At 39.9% G+C, this 27,790-nt stretch overlaps 2 protein-coding genes across 2 annotated transcripts in view; one reads left to right on the forward strand and one right to left on the reverse strand.

The window, feature by feature from the left end:
* The window catches only part of CTNNA1 (catenin alpha 1), a 185,816-nt gene that overhangs the window by 115,621 nt on the left and 42,405 nt on the right, over window positions 1–27,790 (forward strand). Inside the window, exons 8-9 of the mRNA XM_057540325.1 lie at window positions 21,473–21,553; window positions 22,733–22,885. Of these exons, the coding sequence (XP_057396308.1) occupies window positions 21,473–21,553; window positions 22,733–22,885 (234 nt within the window). The remainder of the gene's footprint in view (window positions 1–21,472; window positions 21,554–22,732; window positions 22,886–27,790) is intronic.
* LRRTM2 (leucine rich repeat transmembrane neuronal 2) lies at window positions 5,734–9,427 on the reverse strand. Its single transcript, XM_007172230.2, has 2 exons — window positions 9,057–9,427; window positions 5,734–8,695 (listed from the first exon to the last, which is right to left on the reverse strand). Exons 1-2 carry the CDS (start codon window positions 9,058–9,060, stop codon window positions 7,149–7,151), a joined length of 1,551 nt encoding a protein of 516 aa, XP_007172292.1. The 5' UTR covers window positions 9,061–9,427; the 3' UTR covers window positions 5,734–7,148.

Raw genomic sequence — 27,790 nt, forward strand, 5'->3', positions numbered from 1 at the left:
TGGGGCAGGTCTCTGAACACAGGTCTCTATTTGCTCCTGTTGAAACCTAGGAAGTTTTGCTAACGGCATACAGAATGGGCTTTAAATTTTAAAGGGACTGTTAAATTTCTGACAGCTATTCAGACCATTGAACGCTTTATCTTTTTAAATGTGTTCTTTCTTTGGAAATTAGTTATCATCTTATAGATTCTTACCCAAGGAGAACATTTATGATTATCATCAGCATAACTAGAGATGATGCATGAAATGTGCTTATCTTCATTCGTAATGTAGTGGAAGAGTTTTAAATTTTAAATTGTACTCCTAGCCTAGAAGACTTATAATGTAATGGATTAGGATTTTACTGGGTGTCCCTTATGTGATGGAACACTCTAGTTTGGGTCCCAGGGATGTGATAAGGAGGAAACATGAACTGTTCTTCCAAGTAGGTGCATATTCATTCTTGCTGACTTTATAGGCTCTTGCCTTGGGTCACAACAAAGGTTAGATCATACCACAAGGCATGCATCATGCTTGTGTAGCCTCCTTTCCCATTGTTTTTTCAAGGGTTGACATGAAAAACATGTCTGCCTGTTCTCTAAAAGCTCCTTGGGGATATTGTCTGACATGTTTCCTTATTGTTCCTTAAGCTGGCTCTATTTTAAAGATAATTCACAGACTTTTGCATTTGTGTCATTTCCCCCAAATAAACCAATGTGCTTCCTTTATCAGACGAAAGCTGTTGATTTTCTTCTTTGCCTTGGCCAGGAAGATCAAGGCCCAATTAGTGTATACTAGTGTATGCTAGAATTGTTTCATTGCTCTGTTAGGGCTTTTTTGTGAGTTAACCAAAATGGTTTAGGATCTGGTGAAATTGCTAGACTCAACACAGTATTTGCAATATAATTTCAAGAGACTCTTGCATCCTATGAAACATATCCTGGACCCTTAGAATTAAGAATCCCTGCTTTTGATCTTTTTACATCCTTATTTCAATCATTCCGTACATCTGAATGTATTTTGCTAAGTTTCCTTGACTTTTAGGCTATATGTAAATCATAAATACATTGTTTTCAGAGATCTTTAGGTGCTGAGCACTTACCCTCTATGTATTTGGCAGTGAGGCCATAGGAAATGTTTTTGTTTATCACAGGAGGAACTTTTTTGGTTCTCATGATAATGAAGCAGATAAATGGCTGTAGAGTTTTTATCTTACGATTTTCCAGAAAAAGCAACCTGGAGATTGTGTGTGTGTGTGTGTGTGTGTGTGCGCGCACGCATGTGCACTTGGTAGAAATACCAGGGCCTAAAGATGGAGTTTTTGTGCACTGAGCACAATTGTGAATGGATATTCAGTAAAGTTATGACAGTTTTACATCTCTTCGCTGTGGTTCTTGGTGAAGTCTCTTCATGGAAGTTGTGAAAAGGCTTTGGGAATTGTCTCTGGGGCTGCAGTTTTAAAATCTGGTTCCCAAATGAGGGAAGAGCCTTCTCTCTTTGGGTGGTGGTAGAGCCGTTGGCCCTTGCCTTCAGGATTGTTGTTCACAGGTGCTCCTTCATGTTGGAGGTCCTAAGATGGAGGATGGGCTAGCTTTGCTCTTGGCCTCCGTGTTTAAAGGGAGGGTATATTCACTTGGTGGGCTTTGCAGGAAAGCCTGTTTCATTGTACTTGCCTTTGGAGATGTCTTGCTCTTTAACGTCTCCTTCAGATAGAGTTTCAGGGAGGCTCAGCATCTGTCCCTTAGAAGTGTTCCCAAAACATTGGCTAGTGAGGAGGAACTCATGCTAAGGGGAGATGTGGGAATGGCTGTGATTTTCACCTCTTTTTCCCTTCTTTCTTTGTGAAAGACAATTTGTAGTACATTTTGTCTCTCTAAGGGAGACTCGAGTACCCAGCTGGTTAGATATATTTAAAGAAAGAAAAAAAGAATCTCTTCACACAGACCTTGAAGAATTCTATTATAAATCTGAGTGGGAACCTGAGAATGCTGTGGCATACAGGCAAAACTAATTAAAATAACTGATAAAGAAATCAGATGTAGCTTTACACGGGATTTTCAAGATTAAAATGTACGAGAATTATGTTAATAAGCTCTGCTTTTAACTCTGTAAAGGATAGGAACTCATTCCTTTGTGCAACTTGAAACTACTGTCACCTGTGCCCTCTAGTGCATACTGGATGAGTTAGTTTGACAGTAAAATTCTGTATTGTGCTTCCTGCCTCTGCCCTAATTCTGCTGAGGTTCCTGGTGTAAGAATTCCCTTAGCCTCTCTGATCCTCTCATCCCTAGGTGTTTATTCCTACCTGTCTGGTCCTGTTGTACTGCTCCTGGCCTGGAAAAGTAGTAAGGTCATCCTGGCAAGTACAGCGACCTGTGGCAGTCAATTCTCAAGGCCAGGGCAGTTTCTGCCCCCAGTGCTGCCGAGGCAAAGCATCCTGTCCTGAGGATGTTTATGCCAAACAAGGGAGACTAGTTAAAAATCTTCCCTCCCTTTCCCCTATCCATACTTACTGAGCTGGTGTCTGGGATAGAGTGGGTCATGTAGGGATCCTAGAGACCCCAGCATGGTCAGCACCTGTGGACCTCCGTCCCAGGAGTGGTGTGCAAGGTACTGCTAGGATCTACCCCAATAGATCCCTGAGGTAGAGGCCAAGTTACTGTTTGCTGGGTATAGGCAATTGAGTACCTTTTTGAAGTTCCCCAGGCTGTGGCGGAACACAGGGGAGGGTGGGGGATGGCGGCCAGCCTTAGGCCCTGTGAGCCCCACAGACAGCTGTTTGCCCACTTGCTAAGGCTTGTGACAGAGCAGCTTCTTACTGCATGACTGCTGTTTACTGGCATGGTGGCTTTTTAGGCAGCCCTCCTCTCCCCGCCTTACTTCCTAGCCTAGTTTTGCCTGTCTCCGAACGAAGACAGGTGATGATTAGCTGCCCTTTTTCCAACTGGCACATTTGGCATTATAGAGAACATGGTACAAAACAACTGTTCATTTAAGGTTTCTATATCTGTCATAAATGAGTTTTCAAGTTTCACATGTCAAAATTGATAGGTTACCAAGGAAAAGCTTTGGAAAAAAAAGAAAGACATTGGCTGTTTACAGTATACACAATTTTAATAACAAAACTTCCCTGTACACTGCACTTGGTTACCCCCCCGCCCCAGTATAATCGTATTTTCTTCCCACCCTCCCAACCCACTTGACCACCTCCCACCCCCACCCCACCCACCCAGATGGCTTAGGGTGATTGAACACAATAGGTTTGGACTGTACTTTCAGTTTCCAGTTTCAGTGTTGATAGGAATGTTCATCAAACATTCCATAGATCAGGCTTTTTAAAAATTACCAAGGAAGAATAGATTAATTGAAGGAGTAGCAGACATTTCCAAACGTCTGCAATAGCAGTATGAAAGCTTAAACAGTCATTTACTATTCGTTTTTCGCCTTAAATTATTTAAGTACTACGAGTTTGCCCTAGGTTAGGAACAGAAATATTTAATTATCTGTGGATGGCCTTATCACTTTTATCTTCTGTCTTTTTCTGGTTGAAGCAGTTTAACCAATAAGATATGAAAAGCATGTCCCAAAACAGATTTTTGAGACCAGTCTGTCACTGTATTGCTTTATTAGGAAAATGATCATGTAAGTCATCTTCTAAAAATAATATTTCAAAATTTCATACTGATATCCACACTTTGGAGAGAACGGGACATTTATAGCTCCCCCCTCATAGTTGCGTAGGAAGTATGCCTTAAGAAAATATGCCTGTTTTGAATTTTAGGACTAAGACCTAGTGCTACATAGGGTTCATTTTTATTGGAAAGAGTCTAGCTCTTGGTGACTAGCATTAGAATAAGCAGATGGATTTTAATAATTAGTGGAGTGGGAAAGTTCAATCAATTCCATTCAATGAATTGGTACAGAAATTAACTTAGGCACATTAAGAAATTACATGTGTTAGTGCAGATTTTTGGCTTAAAAAATTAGTATCTTTGCTATTTGATGTTGGCAGTGGGTATTCTCTGAGTTGTGTATGGATTTGCAAATTTATCAGCTCACTCTCATTTCAGAAAGGTGATTGAAATCCCTGGCAAGCTACAGAAATGAATATAAATGATTCCAAACTAGCTCTTGGTTACTAGGTGGGTACAGTATCATAGCCTTTGTTAGCTTGCTTTTTCCAGAGAGATTTAATTATTTTTCTGTTTTTTAAGTGGTTATTTTCCTCTAATCTTGAAAGTGAAGAAAGGGAGAGGGGGCGTTGAAGAGGATAAAACGACAGCAAAAAACAAAAGGCCTAACATGATATTACCAGGGTCTGCAGTGTAGCTGTGATGCTCTTCTACCCGAGCCGGTCGGTAAAGAGAGCACATGTGACTAACAACCTCATCTTCAAACCTGTGCTGATACCAAAACACAAATAGACCAAAATTAAAAGAAATTCTGCCTTCTATAGGCAATTGAAAAGGGAAGTTTGTGCTTTAAATGGAAAAGGAAAATGCTGTTTGGCACTGTTATTCACTTTTCTCAGAGAGCATTGCCCAAAAAAAGAAGGGCCAAAAAAAATCTGTTAATTTTCAACTGAAAAGTATGCCTTGGTGGCCTTGGCTATGCTGTTCCCCTGAATTACTAAATGGCTTGCTTTTCCAATTTTCTTTCCTACGTACATTAAGGATTTTGCCAATTGATGGTCCATTTCACTAACTGTAATCTTTAGGATTAATGTGGGGACTCCCAGCCGCTATTTCTCACCCTTCTGCTCACAGTTTCAATTAATTTTGGGTTGTGGTTGAAATGATGGAAACTACTTGTCTGCTATCCTCCAGGGCTAGTGGAATCTTGTGTGTCTAGGACACAGTTGTATTGTGATAAAGTTGTTCTCTGACAAATGGCCATGGTTACCCTGATAAATGGGTTGGTAAATTTTAGCTTGTGGAGCTCTCATTTGTAATGGGCCTACTGATCTAGCCCTTCTGTAAGGAAGCTGTGAGACGTGCTCTATGCCGTAAAATCAGCTTCTGTCCTTGCCCAGGCAGGCCTAGTGTGTGGTTTAACAAGAGGTGAAATGCTCACTGCTCAGGATCAGCTGAGATGGGCTGAGACTTTGCCAAACTAATCTACCCACCTTAAAAATTGTAGAGAGCACATTCTTACCATAATTTGTGATCTTGTCTGCTTTTTACTGAGACACATTTTCTTTGAAATGTAGGTAGACATCCCTCTCTTAGTATTAAATCTCACGGATTAAACTGTAATCTTAACATGTTTCAATTCAATCCTGGGAAGAAATATGCCTTGAATGAAGGATATCATTTTAAGTAAAAGATAACTTTTTTTATGGTAGTGGTTTTCTCTAAGGATTTATGCCTTTTTTCTCATCAGCAAATGTCAGTTGTAAAAATGCGCATTCTTCTAAAATCAAGTCAGTAGTCTAATTTCATGGTTTTTGCTACTACATACATGGAACCTCATTTATGGAAAAATTCTGTGTCAATTGGTAACTTGCATCTAAATCCTAAATATGTCATAGTTTCTCCATAGAAATCATAATGGAAGAAACAAAGTACTTGTGGCTCTTTTCTACACGAAAAGTGTGTCATCGTTATCATTTTTTAATTACTGAACATTTATATTAATACCAGAGAACCTCCCCCCCTCCCCTTTCTAGCTGCAGGTCCCCGGGCCTTGCCCTGTTTGATGCAGATCAGGTATAGTTGCCCATTTGCTTGGCTGCCTTTTAACTTTGCTAACCTGTTTCAGCAAGAGTCATATTTCAAAATGCTGCCTTTCTCTTTCATCCCCTCACCTCCTTCGAGTTACCACTGTGTGGCTGCATAGGCATATATCGTGTTCTGCCATGAGAAGGTTTGCCTCGGATATGTGTTGTTCCCTTCACTTAGAAGGACCTGCTCTTACAGTAAGAATCGGTATCCATTAGAAGGTCAAAATTTAGCATATAATATTTATAAAGCGATTTTCTTCAAGGTTCCTTTAAAATATATGCTAACAAGAATCAGTATTATGCCTGTTGCTAACCAGTTATTTTTAATTTGGCTCTTTGAGGCTTGAAGATCAGGAAGAGGCAGAAGAAAGAGGTTTAAACCCCTTTGTCAAGGCATCTTTGATCATGGCAGTTGAGGGAGAGATGGAGGTGGGGGGTGGAGGACAGGGGGAGAAAGAGACTGGGAGAGAGAGTGTATTTGTGTATGTGCTTTCAAACTAGAGTGAGCAGCTGGTCATAGGATTGCTAAATTGACTCAGTTTATCTCTTTTCTCTCCAAAATAATTTCTAAATCTTTTTTCACATATAAGTGTATATATAGGATTTAGTAAACTAATTAGTAAAGTGATAATTTAACACTAGTTTAAAGTAAGTATCTAAATGCCACAAAAATCAACGTGTCCATTATAAGTCAAACTAGAGATATGAAACGAAGTCAGTGTAATTATTTAGTATTGATTTCATTGTAATGAGACCTTTTCACAATCACTTGGATTCATTGTTTAAATATATTAAAGAGTCCCTCAGCTTATTAGAATTACATAAAGGGTTCTGATTTCATGATATGGACTTTGATAATATCTATTAACCCAGGCAGAAACTCTAGAAGAAGAATGTTTAATATTGACCAGTCTTCAGCATATGTGAAATTCTACTCCCCACGCTGGCAGTAAATAGTAGGTTTGAGTAAATACCAAATTATCATACAAGAGAACTTTGCTAAGTCTCCTTTTAAGCAGCAAGCCAGTTGTGGTACTTGGGGTAGAGAGCAATGAGCAAACAAGTATTGATCCATATCTCTTTCTGCTCAGTAGCTTCTTTCCAAACTGTTTTCAGTAGAAAAAAATAGCATATAGAGACCTTAGTGTAAATGTTTACCCACGATAGTGTATAATTACATACATGAGATGTCTTATTTTGAAGTAAGCATTTTTAGACTTTCCAACAAGAGTGCACATTAATGTGAGCATCGCTTCATTTAACACTTAAAATATGGTTTCATTAAAAAAAAAATTAAAAATACTTCAACACGTCAGAAACCTAAGTCTCCACTTGGTTTGGAAAAATTAGCCTTAATGTCACCATTGGTAAAAATTAGATATGTATTTAGCCCCTACTATGTAAAATAGGTTACTTATCTGATGTGATTTTTGATGATGGGTAGATATTATACTTCACATTCTTTGTATGGCAGCTGCTGACACTTGCACTGTCCATAACCATTAATGATGATGAAGGGTCCTTCATGGGTGGGTTCATATTCGTTATATGGTCCTTGGTCTGACATGTTTGACATATGGAGTCGTGTTTGGGATCGGAGCTGCCTGTGGTTCTGAATCATTGAGCACTGCCTAATTCTTCTTAAAGTGGGAGGGCAGCACTTCCTGGAGATGAACACTATAAAAATAATAAAAAAGAAAGAAAACAATAAAGCCATTGTTCCTGTAATTACCCGCTGAGTGAAGATGGCATTGTCTGGTTCGGGAAAGTGTTCCTCAGTAGTAACTGCTATGCCCGCAGTAGTTGGGATTTCTTTGTCTCCCACATGGTAACTTGATGAGCTTATTCTTTTTGTATATTCAGTGGTTGGATCTTTATAAGTTGTAGCCATGGCGGTGACAGTGGTTGATAAATTCCAGCAGAGCTGAAATCCGTGGACTGCATCTAGTATATCCTCTCCTTGGGTGTGGTCGGGGCTGTGGCATAGGATGGAATGCTCCCACCGACCTTGGAAACTGCCCAGCCAGGAGGCCAAAGCACATATTCGAGGGCTGCATTCCCACAGATTGCCAGAGAGGCCAACGGTTGTGAGGGATCTCAGGGAGTTTAAGATCTTGGAATCAAGGCTGTTTAACTTGTTGTTATCCATGAGGAGTATTTTAAGATTAGGCATCGTTTCAAACACTGTCAGGTCGATGGCTTTTATTTCATTTCCAGTCAGGTCTAGCTTTTCTAAAGTGCCCCAGGTCCACTCCATCCCACATGTCAAGTTGCTAATTTTGTTCCATTGTAAGAAGAGCGTGTGCAGACTGCTTAGCCGTAGGAAATGAGCAAAATTAATCTTCGTCAGCTGGTTGTGCTCTAGGTGAAGCTCTCTCAGTTTGATTAATCCTGCAAATCCATTGCGAGCCAAACTTCGCAAACGGTTTGTGCTCAAATCCAGAAACTCCAGACTACGACAGTCCCAGAACAGGCGTACTGGGATAGTCCGCAGGGAGTTGGACCGTAAATGCAAGGTCTGTAGCTTCCGGAGGCCATAGAAGAGCTCTGGGTGCAGAGATGACAGCTGATTAAAAGACAGGTCCAAATTTTGCAGGTTAATCAGTTGGGTAAAAGTTGTGTTTGGTAAATAAGATATTTTGTTGGAACTTAAGATTAATTCCTTAAGTTTATATAGTCCTTGAAAAGCATCTTCTTTTACTGTTGATATTTGATTATGGTCTAAGTGGAGCCAGGTAAGTTGACTGAAGCTGGCAAATTGATCCCTTTCGAGCTCTGTGATGTGATTGTGCCTCAGGGACAGGCCCAGAGAGCCCTTGTCTGTGGTGTTTGGCACTGAGTGGAAGCCCTGAGAGTCGCAGTAGAAGAGCAGCTTCTCACAGCGGCATTTGGGTGGACATGCCATACCCAGGGCAGGCAGCATTTTTAAAACCATACTCATTGCATATATTGCTGCCAGCATAGGGGCCCCTAATGGCCACTTGAAATGTAAGCCTGCAGAATATAATTTAAGGAAGACAAGAAGATAGGATATTTTTCAGCAGAGCGTATGGGCTGTTAAAACAACAACAACAACAACAACATAACATTATGGCAAAAGATTTCACTACATATAGCTTATTTTTCATTTGCTGCAGAAACACTAACCTTGTTAGTATGACTAGAACAAAACTTAAACCATTAAGAAAGAAGATAAAACACATCCTGTCATCAGCAATATATGTTTTTACCTAAACCTCAAAATCCAAAAATGTGACAGTGATCTCCCTCATAAAAATGTGAATTCAGTGGCTTATTATTTTAAAAGCGTTGATTCCTTGCTGACTGTACAAGGCACATAAATACATGGACTTACCCATTCTTCTGAGCACATTGGAGGCTGCATTCAGTCTCGGTTGTCAGACTCAACGCAGTGAGTCTGTAAAAGGCTCTAACATGCGGGAGCCTTTGACCAGTTTCCTGTTTTCTGTGTCCCAGGCTTTCCGAGTAAAATTGAATCCACCAGGGTGAGTTGTTTTTTCCTTAGGATATTCCTCTCGAAAGCATTGGTTTCATTTTCTGTAACCACTCTGATCCCCTAAATCAGTTTTGAATATAAGTTATTAATTTCGTCCTCCTCTAACTGCTCAGCTGGTTAATCAAAGCTTCAGCCTCTCCTTTTTGCAGCCATTAGTTCTCTCGGTCTTAACTTGTTGATGGCAGATGGGCGGCTTGTTGCAGAGGAGAGCTCCTGGAGCAGCATGAGTGCATTTACTGAAAAGCTTTTCCGAGAAACGGCACAAGAATGGATTTGCTTATGTGCTGCGACCACACAGAACTGTATATAGGCTGACGTCACCGGGTGACGTGTCTTTTGTTTGGGTTTTCCAGAAGCTTTACTGTTATAAAGCAGTGTGCTTTGTAACAGTATCGGGGTCGTTGTAAGACCCCTGATTATAATGAAGCGAGAAAGAAGAACTCCTGACTTAAAAACATGGTATTCCTTCAGTGTAGGAAGCAGCAGTGAGGTTGTAATAAAGGCTGCATTCAAGAAGACCCGTCTGAACAGTGAGTTGGGTTAGCAGAGTGATGATTTTTTAATGCTTGGGAGAGCCAATGTTAGACTGCCGATTCTGCACAGAGAGATCATCTAAATGGGCAGGAGCCTGCACGATTTATGAAGTGCTGATTTAACAGCAGCCTCTGCCAGTGCCTGCTGCTCTGGTAGTTTGGAAAGCTACTCAATCACCTTGCTGTCATGATTGGTTAAAATAGAAGTATGACTATGATTTGCTTCAAATGTGTTGGTAAACTAGCTAAGTGGGCTTTGCTTCTTTGTCAGTAAGAGTTTAACATCATAAACCAAGAATAAAGGGCAAAAAAAAGGTTGGAAAACAAAGCATTTGGTTATTTTGCTCTTTGAGAATTTCAGGAGAAAGCTAATTAAAAAGATTCTCCTCTGTCTTATTTTATATAATAGTGTTTTATCACAGTGCTAATTGAAAAATAATGCTGATTTGATCTTTGGATGTCTTAGTAGGAGAAAAGGGTAGGTTGATACAGTCATTTAATATTGCATGCCCTAAGTGTTAACAGTGGAACAGAAATGATTTAGGACAAGTGGTATAGCATGGCTGGATTCTGACATGGTCCCTTGTATTTACCTCAGAATTTCACCTACTTCTTCGGCTAAAAGCCTCTACTGATCTGGCATTGGGGCATTGTGACCCTCAAACAATAGAGCATTTGCACACTCAATAGTGCCTACTGGCACACTTAAGAACTGACTTTGAGTCTCATACTAACTGTTGTTGAAATCTCTCTAGGGAATACAAAAGGTCACTCATACCCTGTAATAGGATTTTTGCTTTGGCTGTTCTTACTTGACCTAACACCATCTTCTCCCTGTCGAATAGTATCACTTTTCAGAATTTGGTTATGACTGTACAGCTCCATGTTTACTACTGTATAAATGTAAAAGATATTTCTACTGTGAGTCAGGGTCATATTTTCAGGCCTGACAAAGGTAAGGCCTTTTATACATCTGACGTTATTGATTTGGCTTTCCAGGCCATTTCTCCCATATCATTGGCACTTATCCTTAGTAGGTCTTGTCTCAGACCTGAAGGCAGAAATCTGAAAACTACCCATTGTGTCTGTGAAACCAGAACATCATCAGTCTGTTGGCTTCCAGGGGCTTTATCACACTGGGCATGTGTAAGAAGTTATTGTCTCAAGGGGTATAGTTTCTGTGTTGGAGTGTGGTGCTAGAGTGAGGACTGGAAGACTCCAGGGTGCCTTCCTCAGGGCTCTGTGGAGACAGCAGCAGCTGCAGGTGTGTAGTTTGGCTCCTGCTAGAAGCAGACCCCAAGGTAGGATTAGAAGTATAAGAATTTTATTGAGGAAAATGCCTGGGATGTGTAAAGGGAGAGAGAAGACAGCAGGAATACACTTAGGTCTGGTAGAATCTTAACAACCATGGGGCATGTCTGATACCTCTGAAAGGAGAAGACTGAAGGAAAGACTCTGTGGGCAGTGCAGTTCTAAGATAGCGTGCCCAAGCCAAAGTTAGCCATGAGTGGAATCCCTTTTTCTCAGGAGCTAGTACTCCTACTGTATTCCTGCTTGCTCGTTAAGGAAGGGAAGGAGAGGTCCTGTTTTAGACTAAAAGGATGCCACTCCCCCAACTGACCTTGATCCTTTCCATAGTCTTTCTCTCTTATAGGCTAGAAGTTCTTAACCTGGGTCCATAGTTGGCTTATAGAATTTTGTTGCTTGTGCATTTTTCTGTGGATAAGGTTTAATCAAATTCTTACAGGGTCTGTGACCATAGGTTTCAGAGTGACCGTTCTGTAGGAACGTGTTCCCAAAACTTCCAACGAGGGGAGTCTGACAAGGGTGTTAATTTTTTTTTTTTTTTTTTAAAGGAAAAGAAGCCCTTGGGATACTGTAAATGCTCTTATTGAAGTCAGCCACTCTCTGATTAAAAAAAACCTTTGCAAGGCAGGAGGAGCTGGATTAAATTCTCCCCTGAAGTAACAACTTTAGTTCCATGTGGAGAAGAGCATTAGAACCAATTGGATTAGAGCAACCATGATTAGGAATGAGTTGTATGTGAAAATTTAGAGGGAAGAGCATTTCCTTCCCCTTAAACTCTTGGTTCCTTTCTGCTCTGTAGTCTGCTTAGCCTACTTCTTATATACCAACAAATGGAAAACCCTTAAATTACATTATCCCAATACTGCTGTAACAGATTTGTGGGCAAGGAAAATTGCGCAGAAAAGCACCAGTGCAATCAAGAGTAATTATTTTTTGATGCATCTGGAGAAGTGGGCAGTAATGCCTGCCGTATCACAGTACCCAGAGAGCACAGTCCGTCTAGGTCACCAGCCATCTTGCCCATTTGCCCTTTCTTTGGGTTCAAAAGGTTTAGACTGTGGAATCAGAGAAGATGTGGTGTTTGTCTTAAAATTGGTTGAAGTACCATAGTTCCTATTGATGGAATTTTTTTATCATTTTTTGATCTTTATCTTTCTTTAGCTAAAAGGACTAAAAAGAAACCCATGTTCTTTCTGAATTAAACTTTTGCTTGGTTTCATTTCACAACAGCTTTATTCTGCGTACATATGCCTTTGACTTAAAGTGGCAGTACAAACTCTGGAAGGTACTCTCCATATCATCTGTTTCAGTGTTCACTGTTTTAGTTGTTCGTGACAAGGCAAAGGACAAGTAAAATCTAGCCCGCCTGTCCTCTCTGTAAATGGTTTTAAGCAAATTAAATGAGTCATGTGGCAGGGCTTAGGTGTTGTAGTTACCTGCATTACTCTACTTGATAGTTTGCTTTGAATATATATTGCTAATTAGGGGCAAATATTTCCCCACTTGGAGAAGCAGATGTACGGGTATATACATGAAATCTTCTAATTTGTGGTAGAGAGGGAGCTGGATTTTGCTTTATGCTAAAGAGTCAAATGTTTCTTAACTAATCATGCCCGACTCCAAAAATTTTAATACCCCAGCACCCAGAGGTGTGGTGGGGAAGCACAGAGGTGCTCTGGAGAAGTATGTTAAAATAAACCTTTTTGCTTCCAGTCTTGGTCATCGTTCCTTGGAGATCTCCTTACGATCATCAAAAAGTGATAGACATTTTTAGGGTGGAGACCCAAGATTTGTGGGTCTGAGTATATCCCCTCCTAAGAACCTTTTAGGGTTCTTAGTTGGCAGCCACATACTTGGGCCTGTATTGTATCAATACCTGTATTAGAGTGAGTGGGTTTTACTAGCCTGTTTTTGGAGGCGGGAAAGAAAGAGGATGGGAGAAGATTCTGATAAATCCTAGAGTTGTTCACTGCTTTCAAACGTGTGTATTTGGAGACAAAGATTGTTCTTTTAAACTATTTATTTATTTATTTATTTATTTGCTGTGTTGTGTCTTCATTGCTGTGTTCGGGCTTTCTCTAGTTGTGGCGAGCGGGAGCTACTCTTCGTTGCAGTGCGCGGGCTTCTCCTTGTGGTGGCTTCTGTTGTTGCGGAGCACAGGCGCGTGGGCTTCAGTAGTTGTGGCGTGTGGACTCAGTAGTTGTGGCACACGGGCTTAGTTGCTCTGCGGCATGTCGGATCTTCCCGGACCAGAGCTTGAACCCGTGTCCCTTGCATTGGCAGGCGGATTCTTAACCACTGCGCCACCAGGGAAGTCTGACTATTCTTTTAAATTTTTGATTTGCTCTTTAAAAACTACTGGGGTTTGGCACTAAACCATTTGTTATCTTCCCAAGAACCAGAACTTATCTGACAGAGGCAGATAGAATATGTAAGGATTGATGGACTTACCAATCTGTCATGTTAGAGATGGGCTAAAGAGTAGTTGATTATCCCAGGTAGAGCCAGAGGATCTGAGAACATTTAAAATTCTAGGCTGTTAGAGTTTTGGAGAAATCACAGGGGACCACTGTTGAGTGTAAATAAGTATCTCTATTGCTGGGATCTTTCCTTTCAAAAACCCTTTGAGAAGTAGACTGTCCACGTTAAGCCTACAGAATCCCTATTTTTGACCTCGTCCTTGCCCTCCATTAATTGTGATTTTTAAGTTCTTTTGTTATCTTTATTAAACATGACCGAGAAAGCAGTAGGAAGGAGTGATGGTTACACCAATGATGATGAGCTGTGTCCCTTTTGATGCTGTTACTTACAAAGTTTGGTTTTGGAGGCATGTGCTTTTTGGCAATTGTTGGTATTGGTGGGGTGGCAGAACTAGGATCATGTGACAGCCTAATTCTGTTGTGCTAGCATTGTGTTCTGTGCCCAGAGCTAGAAAATTCAGCAGTAAATCTTGGGGTGATGCACCTTAGGTAAGGGAAGATTTTCCATAGAAGTTTGGGCAGAGGTACATTTAGACCACAAAGATCTTTTATTTCACCTATTGTAGATATCAAACCAACCCAAACCAAACAGAACTATCCTGAGGTCTTGATAAATGCGTAGACTGAAATTTATATTGCCAAGCCCTTTTCTTATTCTTGCTTGCCAGTGACTTCATCGTGTTCATGTTTCCCCCATCCTCTGTTCATGGCAGGCTTCGTTTTTTATTCTGAAGTAGAGCCGAGTTTGCTTTTTTTCGTTTTGTTTTTAAAGATTTAAGTTTTTAAAATTTATTTTTGGCTGTGTTGGGTCTTTGTTGCTGCGCACAGGCTTTCTCTAATTGTGGCGAGCAGGGGCTACTCTTCGTTGTGGTGCATGGGCTTCTCCTTGCAGCGGCTTCTCTTGTTGCAGAGCACAGGCTCTAGGTGCGTGGGCTTCAGTAGTTGTGGTGTGCAGGCTCAGTAGTTGTAGTGTGCAGGCTCAGTAGTTGTAGCACGCAGGCTCAGTAGTTGTGGCTCACGGGCTTAGTTGCTCTGTGGCATGTGGGATCTTCCCGGACCAGAGCTTGAACCCATGTCCCCATCATTGGCAGGCAGATTCTTAACCACTGTGCCACCAGGGAAGTCCCTACAGCCAAGTTTTGATTTGTTCTTCCTGTTTCTCCCTTTCTACATTTGAGTAACTCTCTATTTAGAGAGAGAGTTTCTATGTTTCCTCCTGCCTACATATATGGCCACAGGCTATAGAAAGCCATTTGCATAGGATAGGATTAAGAGTTAAGATACCCAATTATATTTACTTGAAGAATCTCTTAATTTTAGTGGTCTCTTTGACCCAATTGGCTAGATTTAAAAGGATGAATTTGCATGTATATTGGCTAGATGCTAGCAATCTTGGTTGCTGAAGCTTGGAAATGTCATTACTTTAGAACCCTCTTAGTGTGCTCTGGGATAGAGGGATGGCAACATGTGCTTAAGGCAAGCAAAATATTTGAACATGTGATATCATCAATGCAGAGAAAATCAATAACAAAAATTCAGCCCAAAGAGAACAAGATCACTTCTTATTAGGAATGGCTTATAGCAGCCTATCAGTATTGGAGCTACTGTTGAGGTATTGATCCCGTGTTCCTGGAAAGGGGCTTGCCAAGGCTTGAGCTCCCATGGGAGCTGATTCTGTTCCACTGTTTTTTGCATGTGGGTGGGTAGGGGGGTGGGGGTCTGTCTGTTCAGTGGCTTCATAGTTTTTTTCCTGTGTGTGTTTGTGAGTATGCATATGTACCTAATGGCTTCACAGCTTTACCCTTGCATGGCTATGCTGTAATTTATGGAGATGTAGTTTCTTTTGAGGCTTTTGGCTTTTGCAGACAGTGTAAAATGAATATTCTTTTAATATCTTTGCATCCTTAGGCAAGTTTATATAAAAGGTAAGTTCCTAACAGTAAATTGCTGGGTTATAGGAGTTGTTATATTTAAAATTGATAGACATTGCCACATTGCCTTCCAAAGAATTTTAAACCATTTTATACTTCCCCCAATAGTCAGTAAGTATGCACTAACCTCCTCCCCCCACCTTAACACCATATTAGAAGCTAGCAAACTTTAAAAATATCTGTGAATCTGATGGGTGAAAAATGTTCTCTTTGATGTGTTGTGAGTGAGATTTAGCATCATTTTGGATGTAGGTATACTGTTATTTTTGTTCTTTTCTGTAGACTGTGTATTTCATTTGCTCATTCCCACTTCCCACTCCTAAAATTGGTCATTTCCAATTACAAATCTTTCCTAAGGATTTGTAAGGCTTTTTTGCTTATTAAAGAAATTAATTTTGTTTGTGAAGTATTTTACAAAAATTTCTTCCAATTAGTCATTTGTTTTTTAAAGGTTTTATGGTCTTTGCTATATATACTTAATTTTAATGAATGGCAAAACTGATGAGAATCTTTCTTAGTATTAAAACACACACTTGCCATATTATGCTAAAGATCCAGTACCATTTGGTGAACATGAAATTTGTAGTATCTTTAGTAAACAGAGATTCCCTGTTAACCCGTTATCTTTAGCAGGGAAAAGAGGATCAGAGCCTTCAGAAAGTTATTATTATTTTTTTTAAATCAGTGCAAAACCCAAAAACATTTCCTTGTTTATCACAAATCTTAGCCGGATTTTACCAGTTAACTGAGCATTTAAAAATTCTTCTTGGCGGGGGGCGGGTGGGGGGAATCCTTTGGGGACTTCCCTGGTGGCGCAGTGATGAAGAATCCGCCTGCCAGTGCAGGGGACACAGGTTCGAGCCCTGGTCCGGGAAGATCCCATGTGCCGCGGAGCAGCTAAGCCCGTGCGCCACAACTACTGATCCTGTGGTCTAGAGCCCACAAGTCACAACTACTGAGCCCATGTGCCGCAACTGCTGAAGCCTGTGTGCCACAACTACTGGAGCCCGCTGCCTAGAGCCCGTGCTCCGCAACAAACGAAGCCACCGCAATGAGAAGCCCGCGCACCGCAACGAAGAGTAGCCCCTCTCGTCGCAACTAGAGAAAGCCCACGTGCAACAATGAAGACCCAATGCAGCCAAAAAATAAATTAAAAAAAATAAATTTATTTTTAAAAATCAACAGATTTTTAAAAATAAATAAATAAATAGTCCTTAAATTGGATTTTACCCTCCTCTGCTACTCTCTCCAGCCTTACTCTAGATTACAAATAAAGTATTTGATAGACAGTATTTGAGATTATTTGAAAAGCCTTATATTTTCACTAATAAGAAAGCAGGAGACTGATAACTTGCCACGTAGATGACACACTGAGTCCTATGACTTTTAAACACGTCTCTAATTAGTCACTGGTTTCTCATTTTGTTCATGTCAACAGGTATCCCAGGGTGTGATTTGAGAATGGCTGTGAGGGGAAGCATGAGGTGCTGTGGAAGCACCCCAGAGGGACACCTAACTGGAACTTAGGGTTGAGGGTGGCCACAGGAAACTTCTACAAGGAAGTGTGATATCTCATCTAAAGGGTGGGTAGGAGTTAGAAGAAGGGCAGGTAGAGTATTCCAGGTAGGTGAGAGAGAGCTTGGCATGTCTGAAGAATTTAAATGTGTGTGGATGGATCATAGCATGGAAGATAGCAGAGTGACCATGGTCAGTGAAGTAATGGCAATGGCTGGGCTCTAGCAGGGAGAGTGTGCAAAATTAGAAGAGAAGGAAGCCTCTGGCAGAAGAGTCCTGAAGAGACCATGTAGAACCTTCAAATTAGAGCACTTTTTCCCCTGGAAGTATTGTGGAAGTTTTCACTTTGTGTTTTTCCCTGGAAGCATTGTGTTTATCTTGTGCTATTACTTTTTCAGGTTGAGTAGTCTTTTGTAGGAACCTTTGTCACATCATGTCTAGGGACTAAAATGTGCCTTGAGATGCCACCAGCAATGTGAGAGACATATTTCATCCCTTCCCAGCTGGGAAGAGTTGGAATGGAGTTAGAGAATGGAGAGGTGGTAGGGTATGGGCAAGGAATTGGTGGACGTATGTACCAACCACAGAACTGAGACCTAGTATCATCTGTGGCAAAGGTATCGGTGGTTGAGAGCTGTGGATTTGTTTTAGGAGAATGCTTACTCTTTCTGAGGCAGGAGATAGTTCGTTGGAAGGAAAAAAAAAGTTTGTTCTTCCAGAGGTCACCACCAAAATGGGTAAAATCCTCCAGGAAATTCTAGTTCTTAATACTTAAAAAAAAAAATCTATTACAAACTTAAATGTAATTTCCTGTATGACTTTTACTTACTGCTCTGACCCACTGTTACGTCATTCCGAACTCCTGTCAAGCCTGGCACAATACAGGGTCTTGCTGAATTAGGGGTTGCTCTGAATTATTTTATCTCAGATTAGAAACCCTCTGAGAGAAGGATTATGGCTAATCCTGCCTACTCCAGTGGATGCAGAGTGCTCAGTAAAGATTGTCTAAATAGATAGAAGTCTGTCCACGCAGGAGGAAGGTGGAATGGCTTCTTCATGCTTCTCTTAAAGATTGGTTTTAAAAGCCCTTTCATTGTCTCAGCCAAAACTGTGTTGCTTAGAGGCAGTCCCAGCTAATAACCTTTGCCTCTCCTCAATTCAGCTGATATTTACTAGTTGAGGAGAAGCTTTATGTTGAAACCCCAAACATGCCATATCTTTTTCTTAGAAAGCCCTTTTGTCGCTGTGTAGCAGGGGCATACATATCAACATTGAGTGAGTCTGGGTGGTCTCTCTGCGTAGTGGAATAGAGTCTCTCAATTAGGTGGGAACCGAGAGTCACTTATTTTAAAGATTCATTGGGCAAATTTACTTTGGCCTAGCCAAAACTAGAAATACAAAATCATAACAGCCTTAATATCGAAGAGAAGTAAGATCTTGTTTTATAGATCAGCAAGCCTTCTACTTTCATCAAGCTCATTATTACGTTTGTAAGTGTGTGTACTCACCCCTATTATATTTTAAATTATTGGAACCATAAACTTGCTATTTGGACTGGTTTTTTTTTTTCTTTTTTTTTAAGGGATGCTTTGATTTAGAAGGTGGTCTGTCTAGTATAACCTGAAAACTTCAGTAAGTAACTGCTTCTGAACTGCTCCCTACTGATTAATGAGGCATAAGCCTCTATTTCCTACAGTAACAAGAAAGACAAATTGATTTTTAAGGTAGTTTGACAAAGAATTAACAGATTCATGTTGTGTGAATTTTGCTGTGTGAATGTAATTCCCTCAAAAGTCAAGTTTAAGGATTTGCTTTTATATAACTTTCTAAGTATTATAAATCCTTCTACCCAAATTGAGGACGTTGCAGGGAATTAGGCTCTCATGAGGTTATTGAGCCCAACCTTTGGATTTCAGATAACAGATGTTTTCTGGAGTAAATGATCTATTAGAAACACCCCCAAAAATGTAGCTAGGTACAATGACAAATTTTACTAGGTTTACTTCAAAGTGAGTGCTTGAGTATCTAAGAAATGTACTGAGACCTTCCTGATTTAAGCATTAATTATGAGGTCAGTTTGATTTTTTTTTTAAATTCAGTTTTAGCCACCTTTGCCTTAGATCCTGGTATTTTGATCTTTGAGATTGTCAGTAACTAATTATACTTGTCAAGTTCTCTTCTGACTGATGGCCATGAATAAATCACAGTTTATTCCTACAGGTAGAAATGCTCATATTTTCTCAGTTTTTGTTGAGATTCTTTTTTTTTCCCCCTTAAACCCATTAATATTAGTGGATTACTTAACTTTATTGACAGTACAGTTGGAGGAAAAGGTAAGGGATGTGACCCTGACCAGATTTGATAGGGACCATATCAATGTGTCAGTTATATTTCAACTTTTAATTTTAAGTCCTTTTTTGTCTCCTTTCTGTCTTCTGCTAAATAACCTGTATCCATCAATATTCCTTCTCTTTTCTTCTAATAGCCCAGAGATGGAGGCAGAGGGACAAGTGTCATTGTCTCCATTTAACAGATGGGGGATAAGAGAGAGATTGAGTAACAAATGTACATTAAAAGGCACTCAGAAAGCGTGTAACCACATCTCCCCATCCCCGGCTATTTATCTACTATGCTGACTTGTGTACTGATGGCATATCCATACCAGAATGTCTTGAGGGCGACCATGGGTAGAGGAACAGTGGGTAAATTCCTTTGCCCATTTGTATCTCTTCTGTAATTACTGTATGTTTTACAGAAAGAGCCACATTTGTTGACTGGGCATCTTGTAAGGAAAAACTTTTAATATATTTCGTAGTTTAACCTAGCTGATGTCTTACTAGGTATTTCTAAGCACATGGCTAGCTACCTCTACCTGGGATAACTACCTTTGTCCCTTTTTCTTTCAAATACCATCCATTTTGATTCTGCTTAGAATGTTCCCCAATGCAAATGTCCACTCAGCCCCCTGACCTCTGAACAAATGCTGATTTACATACCTCTCTCAGAGTGGCTGATAGGTTCTTTTCTGTGCAATACAATTGCGTTAAGCTTAGCCTAGAATTTTAAGTAATCTTACAAAGCATACTTATTTGGCCTGTATAATATAATATATACTGTATATATATACTGTTAACAGTATATATTATAATATATACTGTTAACTGAAGTAATCTGACAAAGCATTCTTATTTGAGCTATATAAAAATACGTTATTAACTCCTATCCATCATGGTACATCTTAGTTCTAAAACTTGTTTCACATTGTTTTAGTGCCAGGTGCCACCTTTCACATTTTGACATTCTTCGTAGTCAGAGTTCTTCAAAATCAGGTATAACCTGTTCTTGCTTGCAGTTCTTGGAGAGCTGGTTCATTAATGAAATTGTTGTATGCTGAACCTTTTTTTTTTTTTTTTAACATCTTTATTGGAGTATAATTGCTTTACAATGATGTGTTAGTTTCTGCTTTATAACAAAGTGAGTCAGCTATACATACACATATATCCCTGTATCTCCTCCCTCTTGCGTCTCCCTCCCACCCTCCCTATCCCACCCCTCTAGGTGGTCACAAAGCCACCAAGCTGGTCTTCCTGTGCTATGCAGCTGCTTCCCACTAGCTATCTATTTTACATTTGGTAGTATATATATTAGTCCATGCCACTCTCTCACTTCGTCCCAGCTTACCCTTCCCCCCACGCCGTGTCCTCAAGTCCATTCTCTACATCTGCTTCTTTATTCCTGTACTGCCCATAGGTTCTTCATAACCATTTTTTTTTCCTTTAGATTCCATGTATATGTGTTAGCATATGGTATTTGTTTTTCTCTTTCTGACTTACTTCACTCTGTAGGACAGACTCTAGGTCCATCCACCTCACTACAAATAACTCAATTTCGTTTCTTTTTATGGCTGAGTAATATTCCATTGTATATATGTGCCACATCTTCTTTATCCGTTCATCTGTCGATGGACACTTAGGTTGCTTCCATGTCCTGGCTATTGTAAATAGAGCTGCAATGAACATTGTGGTACATGACTCTTTTCGAATTATGGTTTTCTCAGGGTATATACCCAGTAGTGGGGTTGCTGGGTCATATGGTAGTTCTATTTGTAGTTTTTTAAGGAACCTCCATACTGTTCTCCATAGTGGCTGTATCAGTTTACATTCCCACCAACAGTTGTATGCTGAACCTTGAATTAAAGTATAAATTTAATTTTTCAAGCAGAACTTTAAGCAAAAGTCTCACCTCTTGGCTTCTCTTATTTTGGCAGAACTCCCTCAATTTCCATCATGAAATAATATGGAGCCCCTAAGAGTTGTAAAATTAGGTTTTTATGAACAAAGCCACATGGTGCTCTCCCCAACCACCTGTATGTCCCAACTTGGGGCTAAAAAAATTGATTTCTCCATGTTGATCTGAGCTTAGTTATTGACTATCATTACATTTCCTTGTAAATTACTGCAATGTGCATCTCTTTCCTTGTTTTCCAGGCTGGACGTAAAGAAAGAAGTGATGCACTCAATTCTGCAATAGATAAAATGACCAAGAAGACCAGGGACTTGCGTAGGCAGGTAAGCTGGAAGAAGTGTTGATTGCTTTCCCAAGTTCTCAATTTTGTTGTTTTGGTTAAAATCCCAACAAATACTGGGCACACATATTCTTTCTTGAGTTAATGGATGAATTTTCATAGAAAACTGACTTTGTTTTTTGCTAATAAGCTTCTAAATGGCTAATAAAATCTCTTGGGGACCTGGAATAATACAGTCCCACTGGAATGGACTGAATAAATTAGCTCTAGTGTGAAAAGGATGTTTAGGTAAGAAAATCGATTTAAAATGACTTGGGGATCTGTGAAAATACCCTGAAGGATCTTGTGATGTTAACTTACAAACAATAGAGACAGAAATTGAAGTTATTTATTTGACTTGCCCCATTCTGATTTTGATCCTTGATGGAAATGTGTTTCTAGTACAAATATGGTGGATATAGAGGTATTTGGGGCCGTCAGTTTTCTGAGTTAGTAAGTACAGAGGGTCTTTTCTTCATTTAATGTTAAATAATCCCATTAACATTTTAGAATTAAATTGAGATTTAGTCTTTAAGAAAAAGTTGGATTGAATTTGTAAAACAGTGTATTAAGACTTAAAAAGAAGTTGTAATAGTAATACAAACAATCTCCTGACTTAGTGGAGAAACATTTTATTGTTCATGTCTGATATAAAGCAGAATTAAAGATGGACTGTATCTATACATCTTCCTTTTGGTAAAGTAGTATCACAAATGGTTATAAAGATAACCTTTCAATTTTAAGGTTCATAGTGTACTCACCCTGTTCAGATAAACCAGAAAGTGCTTTTTTTCTCCCTTCTCAGTTTTATTTAGCCAATCAGGCTGATTATATATATATTTCAAGGCTATGTGCCAATTGAATCTAGAGCTGTTTTCTGTTCAGTTTTTTATTATTCCTTTAAGATACAAGCTTTAGTTTTGTAATTCCCAAGAAAAAAAGGATTTTATTTTGAAAACTGAGATTCTGTTGCTGAAATGCTATAACTGTAGTATAAGCTGTTATCTCCACAATTGTGTTTCCTGTGTTGCAGATTATATAACTGCATGGCTTACATGAGGGGTCCTCATATAAGTGCAGCCAAACTGTCATGAGCTTCCATTAGATTTAAAAGTGCCAGAGGAAAAAAGCAATCTAGCTTCTTGGTAGAAATAAAATCAAATTTTTACAATTTAATTATTAGCTCCGCAAAGCTGTCATGGACCATGTTTCAGATTCATTTCTGGAAACCAACGTTCCACTTTTAGTATTGATTGAAGCTGCAAAGAATGGAAATGAGAAAGAAGTTAAAGAATATGCCCAAGTTTTCCGTGAACATGCCAACAAATTAATTGAGGTAAGTGTATTAGCAGTTTTATTAATTATGTGTAACTTGGTGGACTGTGGTGATTTTTAACCACAGTATTTAATCAGCAGAAAAATTTAGGGGCTCATGTAATGTACAATATGTGTAAGATGAAAGTCTTTCATTATTAACGTCTATCCAAAACTACCATTTTGGTCAGTTTACATTAATTATATACATAATTAAATATAGGTAGTCTTTATCCTGGAAACTTAACATCTCCACTTAGTGTTAATGCAAATAAAGATAGATCATGACATGCTTAAACTCAGAAGACACTGTAGAAAGTAGTGGCTAGAAGCTGGAGCTTAGGAGTCATACTGCCTGGGCTTGCATCCTGGCAAATTACTGAACCCCTCTGAATTCCCATTTCTTACTGTAAAATGAAGATACTAATCATGCCTATCTAGGGATTATTTTGAGATCTCAAAGAGATGATGTATGTCAAGTGCTTAACCCTTTGCCTGAGACACAGACTTAGCTCCATCATCTTGTTTTAAAATTGTAGAAATTGGGAATTCCCAGGTGGTCCAGTGGTTAAGACTGCGCTTTCACTGCCGAGGGCGCAGGTTCAATCCCTGGTTGGGGAACTAAGGTCCCACAAGCCAGGTCACATGGCACAGCCAAAAAAAAAAAATTGAAGAAACTGAGCCCTAATGTGCTGCTAATTAGATATGTTTGAACAGTAGACATCTGTATGTTAGTGGTTGGTTTTTTTGGCGACAAGAAGAAAGAGTGAGTTGCTATTTAATTTCCAGATAAGTTAGGCTTGCCTCCTACCTTTTGATTACTGAAATTATGTTACTGTTTAATTGATTTCATTATTACTTTATTTCAAAAATTTGACACACTGTAAGCATATACCCAACTTATTTAATTTTGTAACCCTAATGTAAAACATCTAATATTTGGAAGAGATATTCCGTAGACCATTTGGTAAGTTGGTCATTATGTAAGAACAGAAAATGGGCCTTTTATGTATAATGTGTTTCTTGTACATTTGGATTTATAGTGACATTAGGCCAGGTTAGTACCATAAAAATATTCTAAGGAAAACATCAGTTATCACATTAAATGTGTTACTAATTTTAAATCTAGTTTTCTTTGAACATTAATCGTTACTGTCATCTGAATTAATTATGTGCAGAATACGTAGGTCAGTCTGCTATTCAAGTCACTGATTCTGGCATTTGGTTAGAAGACTTGCATTTTGTGTCTCCATTAAGCATAATCTTTTCACAGTAGTCATATGACTGCATGAGGTGTAACCTCCAAATGTACAAAGATTGTCTTCACAAAGATTGTCTTCAGGAAGCCAACCTCCTGTAAGTAACCTACATCTTAGAAAGCGTGCCTGTGAGGCAGGAAGCAAGAACACTGACAGCCCATGGCCTTGGGTAACAGGTAGCAGTAATGGCATGGGAAAGGGCATCTGAAAGAGTATGTCAGGCTGAACCTCACAGGGCAGCCCTTTTCTGTTCTACAGCTGGAGGGCTCTTTATAAGGACCTGCCATACAGTCCTCAGCCTCTCCATCCAACAGAACTGACACTTGTTGAGCACCTGCTGTGTACCATGTATATGCAAATACAATGTACTTTCCACATTCTCAGGTAAGGAAACAGGCTTAGAGAGGTTAAGTAACTTGCATTCCTCCCACAATGAGGGCTGTGCCACTCAAGCCTACTGGCGTAGTGGACAGCCTATGCCCAGTAAGAAGCACTAGATGGACCTGGTGGGTTTGGAGACCTTGCTCCAGGAACTTTGTCCATGCTTATACTTTTTATTTCATTCTGAACTAACCAAGGGCCCCTTAATGTTTAGATTTTGATAGTCCCTGTCACAACTCACTTCTGACTCCTTTCTCACCTCTCTCCCCTCTCCACCCCCATCATCCCACACACATAATATATGTGTATTAAATGACACATGGCTTTTCATTGCTTGAGGCATAACCAAAGGCCTTGTAGTATCATTCTGCAAACATTTAAATTACATTTATGGTAATAGAGATCCTAGGGTATATAATTGCATGTGTGCATGGAAAGGAAATGAATTTTTAAACTGTTTGTTATAGAAGCCTCAAATTCCTGATTCAAGGCAGAACTTCATTCTTCAATGACAAGCCTTCTCCTCCCCACACTAGTACTTTTGTATTATAATGAAACACTGAATTAGTGAGAGACTTGTTTTAAGCAAAGGTAAAATACTTTATTGTGATTATTTTGTTAATCTCCTGACATCTTCCTTTCTTTTTATTAGTTCCGCCTCTTAAGTGGAGTAAATTTCTGCAGGCCAACTTCGGTTTTAGGGGCCATTTGCCATTTTTCCTGGGGTTTAGGGGGAGTAAGGGTGCTATGTGAAAGATGGGAAGGGCTGGTGGTGATAGGCCTCTGGCAGGAAAGGAAGGGCTCAGATTCTGCAGCCACTGAGAATTCTGCCAGATATGTTTGTCCTCCTAAAATATTGAAATACAATTCTATCACTAACCACCTGGAATTAGCACAGACTCCACAGGTAAAGGGCATAATTTCCAGTAAGATTGCCCTCACTATAGATGCCAACTGCAAGTTAGGGGAGTCCCCAGCCCACCTGTACTTCTGACCCAACTGTCTACAAATTCAAGGGTTCCCATGACCTCTCATCCCTTCTTCACAAGACTGCCCTCATTTCAAATGCCAGCTGCAAGTTTGAGGGTCCCCAGTCCACCTGCTCTTCTGATCAACTAGCTACAAATTTGGAGGGTTTCCATGGCCCACTTCAGGTTCAGTAATTTGACAGGACAACTTATAGAATTCAGGAGAGTGCTATCCTTATGACTGCATTTTATTGTAAAGGATACAAATCAGGTCCATCCAAATGAAGAGACACATAGGGTAAAGTGTGGGAAGGTCTCAAAGACAGAGTTTCCTGTCCTCTCCCCGTGGATCAGGGTTTGTCACTCTCCTGGCACATTGATGGTTCAGCCAGGAAGCTCCACTGAGTTTCAGCATCCAGAGTTTTTACTGAGATTTCATTACGTAGGTATGACTGATAGAATCCCTTCCTTCCGTGGACCTTGGTTTTTCCTGAAAGCCCCCATCCTCTAATCACATGGTTGGCATGGTGGCCTCCCCATCCTCAGTCATCTCATTAGTCTAACATATATAGGGGTTCACCTGGAGTTACCTCGTTAGCATAAATGATGAATAAGAAAGACACTCCTGTCACTCCTGAAATCTCTCAAGGATTTAGAAGTTTCCTCCCAGGAATACAGTGCAAAGATCAGACATTTTTTTATTATACAACACCTCCCCATCTTGCAGGAATGTGGAGGGCATGGTTTTCGGGTAGCTTGCTACCCAGCCATGAACACCACATGGAAGAGGTAAGACAGGGCAGGTTTGTTTCCTACAGCTTTATGTAGATCCTGTTTGTGGCCATTTACCCAGTGATTTACCACTTGTTTTATCTGGTGTTCCTTGCATTGTTTGGTTTTACTTTTCCCTGGAGGTTCACCCGTTAGGAGCCCAGTTTTCTGATTGAGTCCATCTCTTCTCTCCGAAGTGAATGGTTCTTCTCATAGAATCATTGATTCTCCCTCTGGTGTATAAACCTGCTTCTGTTTAATATCCGTGTATTGACACTTACCTTTCTTAGACTCATTCTGTAGTGGGAAACTCCCTCCTTCCAGAGGCAGCACCTTCCACTGGTGGATTCTCTGGTTGTTAGGAACGGGGGGCCACAGTCTCCTTCTCTGGAACACTCCCTGTCCATCTTTTTACTGCTGCACACAAATGAATTGAGAGGAGCTATAGGTGAAAATAGACACCTGATTTCAAAGATGTGGCATGGAAAAAGAATGTAAAAGATTTCATTATCTTTCTCATTGGTTACATGTTGAAATATATTATCTTGAGATTAAATATTATTTTTTCTAATCTCACCTCTTAATGTGGCTCACATTGTATTCCTGTTGGACATCACTAGTCTAGCTGATTTCCTCAGGCCTTTGAGAGGCTCGCTTCATTTTGCCTCTTCTCTGAATGCTCGCCACTTAAGTGCCAGTCCTTATTGAACACCTGCTGCAAGAGCGGGCGGATGGAGATAGAGCAGCCAAAGCTTCCATTGGCTTTTGGGCAGTGACCTCACAGTCAGTCAGCTCCAGGATTTTGCTTCCAGAGGTGCTGCTGCTCAATTCCATCTTCTCCATCCTGGTCTGTGTGGGTGCAGTTGGTTGTTTGGCTCTCTCTGTTTTGACACTCATCCAGTATAAACTTCTTAGAGTCAGTCTAGTGTTCTGTCCTGTCAGGACTATTGCTGGCATTGCTCTTCTTATTATTGACAGCCCCTTCCAAACTTGTATCATTTCTTTCTTTCTTAAAAAATAAGCATGTCTTTTCTCCTTTTATCTAATATGTTTATAAAATACTGTCTAAGACAACCCATAGGATAGAACCTTTCTTTCAGCTTACCACTAGAAATCATTGTGTTGATTGTACAGTTCTTTGTATATAGTTAGCCGTTCAGCCAGTTACAAATTCCTTAATTTTTGTCTTGATCTCTGTCCCTGCCCACCCCGGCCAAATAAAATAGTGTAAAAAGGTTATGCTCTAATTTGGGTTGTCATATAAAGTTGCTTCAAATGTATTAATAGTTTCTGAGTAGTATTAGGGGTAGCATCCGCAGAGAAATGGGAATCTTATGGTACCTTCTCTGTATACCACATTATGGAAATACAAGATTAGCTTGAAGAATAAAAACCACATACTGACTCGTGAGGTTTTATGAGCAGAAGTGAATTTCTCCAGCCCCTCTGTGTTGGCATAGTGTTTGGAAGGCTGTGTGGTGCCTGCTGCCTGTTGGATCCTTATTAAATGACTGTGATTTTACTTGGGAAAGCAAATAACAGAGTGTT

The sequence above is a fragment of the Balaenoptera acutorostrata genome, chromosome 2 (assembly GCF_949987535.1).
Source record: "Balaenoptera acutorostrata chromosome 2, mBalAcu1.1, whole genome shotgun sequence".
In the NCBI taxonomy this organism is placed as follows: Eukaryota; Metazoa; Chordata; class Mammalia; order Artiodactyla; family Balaenopteridae; genus Balaenoptera; species Balaenoptera acutorostrata.